Source organism: Narcine bancroftii, chromosome 2 (genome assembly GCF_036971445.1).
Source record: "Narcine bancroftii isolate sNarBan1 chromosome 2, sNarBan1.hap1, whole genome shotgun sequence".
Taxonomy (NCBI): domain Eukaryota; kingdom Metazoa; phylum Chordata; class Chondrichthyes; order Torpediniformes; family Narcinidae; genus Narcine; species Narcine bancroftii.
The window spans coordinates 346,277,165-346,290,982 of record NC_091470.1 but is presented as its reverse complement, the minus strand read 5'-3'; the positions used below and the strand labels follow the sequence as shown (position 1 = coordinate 346,290,982).

The 13,818-nt window shown below is 39.5% G+C and overlaps 1 protein-coding gene across 2 annotated transcripts in view; it reads left to right on the top strand.

Annotated features, from left to right (window-relative positions):
• Nucleotides 1-4,116, top strand: part of LOC138752811 (uncharacterized) — a 49,506-nt gene extending 45,390 nt beyond the window's left edge. The window contains exons 4-5 of one of the 2 annotated variants that reach the window (XM_069915449.1): nucleotides 1,968-2,641; nucleotides 3,902-4,116. In XM_069915449.1, coding sequence (XP_069771550.1) covers nucleotides 1,968-2,641; nucleotides 3,902-3,915 — 688 coding nt within the window. In that variant the 3' untranslated portion in view covers nucleotides 3,916-4,116. The remainder of the gene's footprint in view (nucleotides 1-1,967; nucleotides 2,642-3,901) is intronic. The other variant, XR_011350962.1, reaches the window with a different exon arrangement.
• Nucleotides 4,117-13,818: the final 9,702 nt, after the last annotated feature.

Genomic DNA, 13,818 nt, shown 5'->3' with positions numbered 1-13,818 from the left:
TTCATTAAACTTTTTCTAAGACAAAGCTCCTGTGAATCAAAGTTTCCACTGCGAGTTCTGAAGTGGCTGATGCAGTCAACGTGATCACTGCAGAAGAATCTACTGATTGGGCAGGAGGCAAGGTTGCCAGACTTTGCTCCAGCTTTATATAATTTTTTTTTAAGTTGTAAAAAGCACCAACACAACCAAAAAGAGCCTAAAATCTTCTAAAACCACCAAAAACCCATCAATTGGCACATTCTGTTGCCAACCGATTCAAGAAAGTGCCAAATTTCTGTCTTTTGGTGCCAAAGGAGCCAAATCTGGCCACTCTTGCAGGAGGTATCTGGTCGAGTCGGTGGTAGGTGAATAGGCTTTGTTTTAGTTTTTTTCTACCATTGAAACAAAACTTCTCTTTGGCCAAATGATTGGATAAGAGGCTCTTGATCTCATCTGAAATGCTCTTTTTCTACTTTGAACAGTAAGATTTAGTTTATGAAGGATAAATGGATACATTCAACACAACAGCTCAGGTAGCTGTGGTAGAAATGGCATAGATTAATAAATAATATATACCAGCCTGTCACTAACAGAATGTTTTGTCTGAAGAAGTGAAGTGAATCTTCCGATTTTATCAGAACATAAAAGGCACCACACTGAACTTGGAGGATAAAATTGTTTTCAGACTGTGCAGAAATGATTGACAGATGATATAAGTATTTCAAAAGCATTTGGTGCTTTTAAACTCTCAACAAAGACAATTGGAGAAAGTAAATCACAACACAACCTTCTGCAAGGCTGTTTTTTTTTAATTCTACCTTGACCCATTCTCCATTCTAATATTTCTGATACCACATTTGCTCTCACTGAGCCCATTTACAAATAATAATTATTGTCACTTCTCACATTCTGGCGAGTCTATATTTGAGTTATACAATGGGAAAAAACACTCCCCCTTTTCACAGAGCAGCCTAATTTATCCACTTTCTTACTTTGTCCTTCCAATTGAAACAGAAGTCCAGGAAGTCATGCAGAACTGCATTTCAGTAAAATGTTTTTCTTTCCACAGTTGCTGCTTGATGTCCAAAGTATTTCCAGCATTTTCTGGGTTTTTTCTCCATTTCAAATTTCCAGTATTTGCGAAATTACTTAATTTTCACGCAACAAAGGAGGAGACAATTTCAGCCATTCAAGTCCGAACCTGGCTCTTGAAGCAATCTATTTTTCTATTGATTTTAGCAGTCACTTATTCAGCCCACCTTCTGCCAAACCCTGCCAGAGGGACAATTTACAGTGGCTAGCTTTTTTAAGAAATATAATTTGGATGACCTGCCTTTATTTTACATTCTTCCACCGGATTACATAAAAGCACATCTAATATGAAGTTAATAAGCACATTTTCTGCTAATTCCAAGATTTATAAAGAAAATCTTTCAAGACATTCTCCTTTCGAGTGAACTTATCAGTTGGTTAAAAATAAAGATTATGAATCGAATCAACCAACCAAGCATTATTTGTCTGAAACAAGAGGAAGAAGATGCTGGAGAGATTTAGGAATGAAAGCAAGTCTATGGTGATCTTGTGCTGAGTTCCTGTAAGCAGGCTTGGAGCAGGCTGTCGAATAATTTCTGCTGAATCAATACAAATTGTATGTTCGACATAAATAAGTAAAGTTGTAGTGGGATTGCTTTTTCTTAATTTAATTTGTTTGTATGTTATTCATGACTTAAGAATTTGGGAGGTATAAAAAAATCATCCATATCCCATGGTAAAAATATAATGTGGACGATATATTTCAAGATGAAGTAACGACAGCATTTCAGATGTAAAATTCAAAGAACATTTGTTCAAAAATTGTGGGTTTACATTAATCAAAGCATTATTTTATCCCCCTTTTTTTCATGTGGTCAAAGACAAAAAATGGGAATGTGTTTGCATAAGTTGCATTGTTTTAAAATGATAACCACAGAGAATTGAATGTTTTTAAGGGACACAACGAAGGGACTGTCAGAATCCAAGCACAAAAATTCCTTCAGAATGCTACACCTCCTCGACCTCAGCAAAACTACAGACACAAAGGCCTCACTTCGTTCTAATCACTCAGCGACGCATAGCATCGACCACCGCTGTGAGGGGCAATGCAAGGCAGGAGCATCAACATCATATCAAGGAAATGATGATAAATGGAAAGCACTCGCTGCTAAAAGACCACATAAGCTGCCTCCATTAGTGCTCTCTGCAGATGTCAAGAGATCCCAACTTGAAAAGCTCAGAGATATTCCAACTGAAGCAAAGATGGCTGGTGAAATACTGGCCAGCAGTGGGGTGATCTGTGTGGGATGCCAATCGAGAAAGCTGAGGAACCACAAGCAGCTAGAGAACTTGGAGAAAATAAAACAGGCTGAAAGTGCATCACTAGAAAACAAGATACCTTCAAAATATGTCCAGCAGCAAGCATTATTTCCTTCCGTCAACCAAAACTTTGGAGAAAAAACTCTTCCAAATAAACTCTTGATTCCCCTTTCAAGTGTCAGTGCTAAATCTGAAATGGTTCCAAAAGTACAAAACGATATTTCTGATGGGAATCGTGAACCAACACATCAGGCTGTGAGAGAGAGATTACAGAGGAAACAAAGAAAAGTCTGTGAAGATGAAACAGGTGGTAGGTCTAAGCCCTTAAAACCATTGCGATTAACTTTGTAGTAATTCGAACATTAATGAGGATTTTCATACTGCAAGCCAGCACGTAGGAAAAGAAGTCAGTAAGGCAACTAAGCCTCTTAATAATGGAATCAGGAGAAAATGTACAAAATAAATGAGTGGATGTTGCACTGTCAGAAGGTAGATCTGATTAGTTTACTCAGAAAATTTCCAGCAAACTGTTTTGATGTTATATACTTCAAGTTAGCATGTATCAATGCTTTGAAAAATGTTGACACCACCCTATTCCCCCGGTACCTTCAAAGAACTATGTGACAGCTAAATGCCAAATTACTGAGAAGCTAACTGGCAAATGTGGCACAAAAAAAAAGGACACAGTTGGACTCAAAGAAAGGAATGTCAGGCTCACAAGAGATTGGTTCCTCAGTTCACTTATTCAATTTTATTTTTCCTTGAATTACAACTGACATTACTTATAAATGTGGAGGTATCACTGGAACTGAATAATGAAATGAGTTTGTTCGTTCTCTCCTTTGACTGTGAGTTTGCTCCAGGTGCTCCAGTTTCTTCCCTAACTTGGAGCAAACTCACAGTCAAAGGAGAGAACGAACAAACTCCTTACAAACAGTGCAGGATTCGATCGTGGGTCACTGATGCTGTGTTACAGCATTGCACTAATCATTATGCCAACTGTGTCGCTCATTACAAACTCCTGACAGACAGCGCCGGATTCGGTGCTTTAATAGTGTTGCACTAACCGTGGGGCTCACGTTGGCAGATACAAATAGGCCAAAGGGACTCCTTCTGTTATGTACGACTTTATAAGCAAATCAAAATTGGACCCTGAAGTATAATTGAATTTAATTATTCAAGTTGTTTTAAATAACTCCAAAAATAATATACAGGGTTTGTAGGTTAATTGGTGTATTTGAGTGGCAGAGGTTCGTGGGCCAGATGGCCTCTAATTTTTTTTTTTTTAATTAACGGAATTGAAATCCTACTGCAGTAATACCTTTGGTATCCAGCACCTATGGGGATTGGTAAATGTCGAATTTACGTACTTTCTGATTGTTTGAGACTTACTTTTACAATGCCTTAACTAATACACCTGCATTAAGAATAAACGGTTTAAAAGACTGTTTAAAAAAACAAAAAATCAACGAACTTCACTTGCAGGAACATATAAACCTGAAAGCATTTTAATTTATTTTCAGTTGATTCTTCGAAAACATTTAACCGCTACTACATTCTTCTTCCACAGAGCCGGCCAAATGATGAACACTATCCGATAAAGCCTCTGATCAGAGCAACTCTTACTAAGCAGAGATAAGGAGATACCTCACCACGGGCGAGCAGCGTTGGTGAACAGCATCAACCACCCCTTCGTCCTGCGCGACGCTCTTGTTGTATCGCACAACTTTATTCAAATAACTGCAATGACCAAAGCATGACTATAAAGCACTGCTAAATTTTAAATTTTTAACTTTTTTTTTGTTGCTTGCTTGAGCCTGCCAGTTGCTTGAATTCCTGGAACCAAGAATTTTACTGTGATTTGTCCCATTTCCTCTTAAGTCTTATAGAATTTATTGGACATCCAGTTTGATTTTTAAAGTTATTGCTGAATTTGATTTCACAAACATTTTTGACAATGCATGACAATCCATAAAATCTATGAGTTGAAATGTTTTCCTTTATATTCCTTCTCCTCCTTTATCTATTATGTTACTGTTAAGTGTGGGTACTTTCTCCCTTTTTGACAACCACTCAAAACTTTTTGTTCTCTACTTGACTCTGAATGGATCTACTGCAGGACGTTGTTTTGATAGTGGTCCTTGGCTGGTTATATTTAAAACATGTTTAAGCTTAGGTTCAAAAATTAGTTAACAGCTTCGTCCTCGGATGCCATCAGCAAGCCGATGGAGCTGGCTGAATATGCAGAGATAACTTGCGTGCTTGAAGATGTATTGCAAGCCATCTGCCTCATAGTGGCCTTGAAGGCCCTGGGAAAGGGAGAAGAGGGTTTGGAGAGATCCATTAGAGGACAAATGAACTCTCATTGAGTCATAGGAGCACATTCCTCCATTAGCTCAACAATGACGATTTGTTTTTTTTTTCAAATACTGAGAAGACTAGGAAGAGCACAGACAACACACATGAGTTTGCTGAAGAGAATTCAGATCAAGAAATGTTATTCTAATGGAGCTTAGTCATCAGTTGGATTTCACAGGCATGCATTTACTTTCAAAAAACAATCCCTCATTCATCATGACGAACTTAATAATTGAACATCCTAAATATTTGCATTAAATCTGCCCACAATGTGAACATCCACCCACGCAGCATTAAATCATTTCATATTACACATGAACACTTCAAAAAGCAGATCACAGGTAATGAAATTTTCAAACATAATTGCAAAATTACATGGTAAGATTTTTATTTTTGCTTCAATCATAAATATCTGACGGATTTAACGTAGTGATTACTACAGCGCAACCAGAAACCAGGGTTCAAATCTGGCGTTGTCTGTCATGAGTTTGTATGCTCTCCCCATGTCTGCATGGGTTTCCTCTGGGCACTCCGATTTCCTCCCATTGTTCAAAAATGAATCAGGATTTTAGATTCATTGGGAGTAATTGAGCAACACAGGCAGATAGGGTCTATTACCATGCTGTATGTCTAAATATTTTTTGAATTAAAAAAAAACCAGAAAATGATTCAATTGCATTCAATCCAATAATTTATTTTAACGGTTATTATCATCTCACTGTACACGTACAACTGGATGAAACAGCATCTCTCCGGACCTTGTGCACACGCAAAAACACACAATATTAGTACTCATCAATCATTTAAGTGATCAAAACAAACATATTGCCAGCTGATGGCTAAGTCTGGAGTGGAGTCCTGAAGTCGCATTTCCTTAAGTACCAGACTGCAGCAGTCCTTCATTTCACTCTTGTTCGGATGCAGTTGCAGGTAACCCAGTGATGCACCATCAATAATCACAAACGACTAAATTTGTGATACTAATTGGCTTTTATTAACGATAGTCTGGAATAGCCGTCAACCTCATTGACTGATCAAGGCAGAGTGAAATGGAGAGCATGCAAATAGGCTCAGTCTCAGGAGGTGAGTCCAGCCCTCAGCAGCCAATCACAGCATAGCAGTGGTTTACCTCATCCAGTATTCCAGTTTATTTTCCAGAGATCTTACACTTGCAAGTAACATCATCAGGAACACCAGCCTGTATGGATCCACTTTGAATCTTCCATCACTGCTGTCATGCTTGACGCACTTCTGCTTCCTTGCCCGCCATTTCCAACGGCCTCTTCCCTGAGTCTCAGATGTAGGCATCAGCTTGGTTGGGGCTTGCTGCCTTCATTAAGTCAGATTTACACAGTACCTGATAATCTGGTCCTCTGGCTTGGTCGACCTACAGGTTTTAGTGTTCATTTCATTTAACAGTGTTTTCCGATCATGGACAAGATTAACAGAATGAGAGATTGCACCTTTGATTGGAGCCAGAGTGGCTGCTGCAACCAGCCCTGTAACGATTCTGTTTCCTTACTGCCCTTATCTGAAGGATTTTCATTTATCAGTCGATGATGTTCAATATATTGAAAAATAATCATTTTTTTCCCAACGAGATATCAGATTGAATTTTACATTTAAGAATTCTTCACTCACAATTTGGAACAGAAAGAATTCATGACTGGATTATTTCTCTGCCTATTGATTCAAACTATTAAACTTGTCCCACAGAGGTAGAGCTAAGAATTCAGAGATGGACAACAGAGGTGAGTCCACAGGATATATTCCCAAATACATTTCCTTATAGCAATACCACACTCACTACCTGTTTATTTTGAAATATTATGAGCTCATTGTTCTTAACATAAAAAATCTTTATCAGTTGTAAAGATCTGTAACTTTGCCACAATAAGCACTGAAGCAAAATTAACTCTCAGTCAAAATGAAAAAAAACCATAACGTTACAATTTGTATGTCTTTGTACTGCCAGAGCCAGAAAAGTGTGTTCTCTCAATGCCTTCCCATTTCTCAGCCTTTGCACTTGCTTCTAATCAATGGGATCTCTAACTTTGTCAGATGGTTGTAGCATGAATAAAAGCTCTCATGACTGGAGGGAGAACAAGTGCTTTTATTAGCATACAACCAAGGATAGAACGCTTCCATCAGCGCTGTCTCCGCTCCATCCTCAACATTCATTGGAATGACTTCATCACCAACATCGAAGTACTCGAGCTGGCAGAGTCCGCAAGCATCGAATCCATGCTGCTGAAGACCCAACTGCGCTGGGTGGGTCACATCTCCAGAATGGAGGACCATCGCCTTCCCAAGATCGTGTTCTATGGCAAGCTCTCCACTGGCCACCGAGACAGAGGTGCACCAAAGAGGTTCAAGGACTGCTTAAAGAAATCTCTTGGTGCCTGCCACATTGACCACCGCCAGTGGGCTGATATCGCCTCCAACCGTGCATCTTGGTGCCTCACAGTTCGGCGGGCAGCAACCTCCTTTGAAGAAGACCGTAGAGCCCACCTCACTGACAAAAGACAAAGAAAAACCCAACGCCCAACCCCAACCAACCAATTTTCCCTTGCAAATGCTGCAACCGTGCCTGCCTGTCCCGCATCGGACTTGTCAGTCACCAACGAGCCTGCAGCAGACGTGGACATACCCCTCCATAAATCTTCGTCCGCGAAGCCAAGCCAAAGAGGAACCAAGGATAGGGTCTCACAGTAGTCTTCAGAAGGGTTCTGGGTTTAGGCGGGAAACCAGGGTTATAAGTGAGCAAATGGGAGGCGGAACTGGGAGGGGGGGCTAGCTATCAGTACCACATAATACAGTGAATCCCAGTTCACTGCAATGGTTTTAGCATGAAATAGAAACTCTCTTTCTCTCCCCAGAATGCTGCCCCAACCTGATGAATATTTGCAGCATTCCTTGTTTCTATGACCTTTGTTGGATTCCATTACATTGGCTGCTCCCCAGTATCATGTCATGTTAAAACAATCATCTGTACTTTCACTTAGGCTTCCATGGATAAACGCAGTTTTTCAGGGAGGTGAGGGGGGGGGGGGAGGGGGATTGTCAGAATTCCTAACCCCCTGGATTTGAATCATGAACTTTGATCAGATTTCAGATTTATTGTCAGGGTACATACTAGACATCACTTACAACCCTGAAATTCATTATTCCTCTGGGCGCAACAAAATTACTACTAATTTGGTAGTGCAAAAAATAAACTGTATACAGCGTAAACATATAAGCAAATAAAAGAACTGTAAACAGACAATGAATGTAAACAAAGTGACTGGGCAATACAGAGAGAGCAAAGAAAATCAATGAAGTGCACAAGAGTCTCTGATTGACTTAGTGGTTGAGAATTCTGATGGTAGAGGGGTAGAAGCTGTACCTGAACCTGGTGGTGTGAATCTTGTGGCTCCTATACCTCTTTCACGATGGTAGCAGTGAGAACAGAGCTTGTGCTGGGTGGTGTGGGTCTTTGAGGTTTGCTGCTGTCCTCCGAATGCAGTTTTCCCAGTAGATGTACTCAATGGTGGGGAGGGTCTTGCCTGTAATGTCCTGGGCTATGTCCACTACATTTTGGAGGGCTTTATGCTCTGGATATTGGTGTTCCAGCCGGTCAGCACACCTTCGACCACACTTCTGTAGAAATTTACAAGGGTTTCATACCAAAACTCCACAAACTCCTGAGGAAGTAGAGGCACTGACGTGTTTTCTTCAAGATGCCATTTGTGTATAGGGTCCAGGAAAGATCCTCCAAGATAGTGACTCCTAAGAAGCTAAATTTGCTCACCCTCTCCACCTCTGATCTCCTAATAATCACTGGATTGAATCCCGCTGGCTTTTCTTTCCTGAAGTCAACAATCAACTCCTTCGTTTTGGTGCTGATGAAGAAGTTAAGGGTCTCTCACCTATGGGATAGCAATCTATTCCTCTACCATACTTGCCACCACACTCCATTACAGCTCACAAGAAGAGAAGAATAAAGGCTAAATGACAGTGTGTATCCTTGAAGTCAATAATAGTTTTGAAGCTAAGTGCATTATATCTACATTAAAAGAATTTTTATGTTTTATATTTGTGCTTTAATTTGAGCAAACTCAGCTCAAAGATAATGATAAGCAGCTCAGCCACACCACAAGTGGAGTTGCTAACATGTATTTCCAAGACTCCGTTTTGATCAAGACCTTGGGGGCACTCTGAGGAGTTTGAACAGTCTCCCTGTTATGGCTTGGGCTTCCTCTGGGTCCTCTGGTTTTCTCCCATGTACCAAAGATGCCAAGTTTAGTTGAGTCAGCAAGTGAAATGGCCAATGTGAATTTCCCCGGATTATTAAAATTAAATGGAGTAAAACACAAAACTCTGCAGACACCATGATTGAAGTAAAAACTTAATGACCTCAGCAGGTCACACAGTCCACTTTATATAGAAATCATAAAGATACACAGCCAACATTTCAGGCTTGAGCCCTTCATCAAGGTTTGAGCTAAATGTAGGCAGGTGCCCAAACAAAGTGGTGGGGGAGGAGCACAATCTCCTAGACAGGAGGTGGATAAGAGAGAGAGGTCACACGAGTAAACAGGGTTTCCCTCTGTGAATGGAGAGGAATGGGGGTGGAGAGCAGGAAGATAAGAGAGAGAGAGGGATAGGTCAGAGAGAGAGAATAGGGAGTGGTCTCTCAGAAACTCTACAAGTCGATGTTAATGCCATCTGGCTGGAGAGGGCCCAGACAAAATATTAGGTGTTGCTCCTCCAATTTACAGGTTGCCCTGGTTTAGCAGTGCTTGAGGCCATGGACAGACATGTTGGCACAGGAGTGGGGCGCAGAATTGAAACATTTGGTCACTGGGAGATCCCCATCATTAATGCGGACAGAGTGACGGTGCTCCGTGGAGCATTCTCCCAGTCTAGCCTCTCCAGTGTAGAGAAGGTCACAATGGGAGCACCAGATTCACAAGTTGCTTCACTTGGAAGGACTGTTTGGAGTCCTGAATGGTGGTGAGGAAGGAGGTGTGGGCTCAAGTGTTGTATCCAGTGCTCCCATTGAAGCCTTTCTCTACATCGGAGACACTGGAGGGGAGGGTTAGAGTTGATGGGAAAGTAGTGTTTGTCCAAATGGGTGTCTCATGGATATGACAGGATATCTATCCTGTTTTCTTGCTGTGACCATGACTGGATATTTCTGGTATCATTGGGTTTTGTAATGGAATTGTAACAGGACTATGATTACTGGATTTATATCCATTGGTTGATTGATTTATATCCATTTGTTAATTAAAATAGATAGTAATAGTATTATTGTTGGTGACTAACACCACCTCTACTGCCCCCCCTCACAGCATCTTCCAGCTACTCCCATTGGTAAAAGAAACAAAAGTATCAGAACCATCGTAAACAGCTTCTTCCCACAAGGAGTGAGGATGCTGAATTACTTCTAAACAACTCTCTGGTACTCTACTACTTATTAAGAATATTTATTTTAATTGGGTATATGTATCATTTGTCTGTATTTGTGCTATGTCTGTGCATGTGTTCCGCACCGTGGACCAGAGAAAGCAGTTTTGTCAGGTGGTGCTGGTACATTTGGATGACAAATAAATTTGAACTTAAACTCGTAATAAATGCTTGACAAATGGCATCATTGGAATCGTTCTTGATGGCAGCTGGTCACCATAATCATGTGTTTTGTCCCACAGCAAGGCAAAGTAATTAACAACCTTTGCTGCTCATTTGGTGGTTCTAAAATCCAAGGAGCCATTAGTTTTTACTTGAGGAAATGATATGTCCACTTACCCATGGGGCCTATTTTCTCACTCTCTGGCACATGAGGGAAAAGAATGTGGTACATCAAAATTGTAAAAACACTTCCAGTTACCATGTACAGCACTTAAAATATTGATCGGTGGCAAACTGAAATTGGTTGGAAAGAGATTTTAGCTATAAAACAAAATGCAAGCATTCACCTGAGCACAAATGATGTTTAAAATCTTCATATTTTTAACTAATCCCATTGAAATATAAGAATAAAGGTACTTCTTTTGTATTACCGGTCAACAACACTTGATCCTTGAACACTGTCACTCACAATATGGTGAATTAATCTCTGAAGGGTTAGACAGCTGCAAGCCATTTCAGACTCCTTTAAGCTGAAAATTATACGATACTGGCTACACAGCTGCCTGTCAAAGTGACTGCAGAAGCTATTAGCCCTAAGTATCAGATATATGTCATTCCCCAATGTATCCCAAAGCATACTATTATTAATGACTTTTCTTCCAAACAACTGAACTGTTGTGATGTGGCACCAAGTTATGCACAATTGAGTGAAAAATCTTTGTCAGAAAATCTACTGTCATCAAATAAAAGAGAGAATTTATTTCAGTGCACAATGGTGCTGGGAGGAACACACAGGTTATGCATCATCTATGGAATGGAATAGGCAGTCGATGTTTTGGGCCTGCACCCTTCTTCAGGTATGATGAAAATCAGGCATATGCCCAAATATTCAGGCCCGAAACATTAACTGCCTATTGCCTTCCATGGACGCTGCATGACTTGCTGAGGTCCCCCAGCATTTTCTGTGGACTGTGCTAGATCACCAGCATCTGCCAACTTCTTGTTGACCCTGAATTTATTTCATAGGTGCCAAGATGAAAATGTGAGTCCAATCCAAAAGGTGACCCTTTTATGCATATTATTCTGGTGGCAGGCAAATATTTCATTTTGTGCTTGAAGTAAATCTGCCACCTTTGCTGGTCTGGTTGAGCTATGACTGTAAAACCACCCCCTATTTACTAATTTCTGAAAAGGCTGGCAAGACTCAGTTCAAGGGAAATTGGAGGTGTGCGCAAATGTTGGTAAAGCATAGAGTTTGGATTGAAACAAAACATTGAAGCTTGATATAATTTAAATAAATTAGATTTTTTGAATGTCTGTTTACTCTTTTGATATATTTCGAGGTGAGCTTGCATCCGTCAGGATGACCAACTACTTCCTGATTCACCTCCACTTCATTGTCAATTTCCTATTTTACTTTGCACATGTTATGACATCATCAACCTGCTCAACTTGATTTTTTTTACGCTATGGAACAAGCTTATGAAAAAGTAATGCCAACCTTCCACTTAATTAATGCCCAATTCAACTTGGAATGATTTACTCTTCACAAAATGGATCAATACCCAAATAGAAAAAGGATCATTTAAGTTTAGGCTTATGTATTCTGTGCATCACCTTTAATTGCCTTGCACAAAATGAAGATTCATCGAGCAAACTAAGAGCGGAATACCAATCCGCATCTGAAAAAAGTTAGATTAAGATTGCTCTCCCAATCATTTTTAATCTTAGCCATGAGGTTAATCTTAAATCCAATAGTCAATATAAATATGTGATATCAATCCACTATGAACAAATTGTAAATCAAAAAGTAAATCCAGAATGTTTGAATTTGAAATTTGAGGAAACGTGTCCAATTTAGGCTGAACAAAATTCCTAACTTGCAAATATTTAAAAAAATGTCTATTAGAGTAATTTGCCAAGTGTTTCGATGTAATACCAAACCTCCACAAACTCCCAAGGATCAGACTAGTCAACCTTCAAGTGCAAGTGAGCAGAGACGCTAGGGCAAGAGCTCAGTTTGCCCCATGGTATGACAAACCATTGAATCTAACAGTACAATACTGATAATTATATTCCACATGAGCCTGCTCCCATTTTATTTCCTCTTGGACTATTAATATCTAAATTCTACTGGAGTCTCCTGGGAGTGTTTCCATTCTTTGTGGGAAAGTATTGAGACAAAATCCAGTGTTCCAATTCGGGCCTCCTAAAATGATTTTACATGGATTTCAATTCAAGCGTAATTATGAACGGGCAAGAAATGAGCATTGGTGGGGTTACCTACAAGAAGAGAGATCAAAATGTAAATCCCAACCACACCATCCCTTAAATTTCTTGAATTTGAGTTTGCCTTAATTTCTGTTGGATTTCTGAACCAAGATTATCAAATATTGCCAAGACCAATGTCATCAAGAGATTAGAATGATTATGTCTAACAATATGACATTACCAGAGATGTATCAAGAATTGCCGTGACAACTGTTAATGTGAAGATCTCCTGAATTCTAGATATTATGACCATATTAAATTCACCTTTACAAGGTAGATGCAGCAAGGATAAATATCATCCAAATCAACTGAAATTCTAAATTATTAATAATTACTTTTTTATTCCATTTTTTTCTTAATGGGTCTTAATGGCTTTTTTTTCAACATTTTCTATCTAGTGCTTGCAGCAAGTATTTGCAAATCAGGCAACTTGACTTAATTGAATATAAAAGGGTGGCAAGTCAGCAATTAGCATGACACTGATACAGGGTTTGAATCCAACGCTGCCTGTAAGGAATTTGTACCTTCTCCCCTTGTCAGCAAGAGTTTTCTCGGGTTTCCTACCACCGTTCAAAACGTGCCCTGGTTGTAGGTCAATTCAGCGAAGCCTGTACTATGCCATATGTCTAAATATTAAAAAAGTAAGATCCAAGCAGTAAACTTAAACAGAGCTGGTTTTGCTCTCTCGTTATAATTTCTGTCTCAAATTAAGATTATTAATCATGAATATATATTTAATGACTTCCCAATTCTGGTCATTTTCACAAGCTCAATAATCTGAAAGCCAGAGCAGCCGAATATTCTCTTGCAATGCCTGATATTTCTAACTTCTTATCACACAAGTCAGAGGTCGTGATCCAGCCCAAGAATGCGGAATTTTGTGGCAACATAAAGCCTTTCTTGCATATTTCTGCCGCATCTTCTGAACTAACGTGAGAAATCTAATCATTTCAAATTTAAATGTGATATTAACACAAAACCACTGGTCCAGATTTGACAGTTGGTTAAATATAAATATTTCATTTTGTAAGGTAATTTATTAATTGCAACAAATTCGTCAAGCCTCGTGTTTTGTCCTTCTAACAAGTCTGCACTGGGACAGACACTCGTGGTCTTCTCAAGTCATTGCCATTTAAAGTAGGAACACGAGGTGGCGCATTGCTCCAATCGACTGAAAGATGAATTTTCACTGACAGAAATTGTCAATTATGAAAGAAAATAACAGTTTACAAGATTGACCAT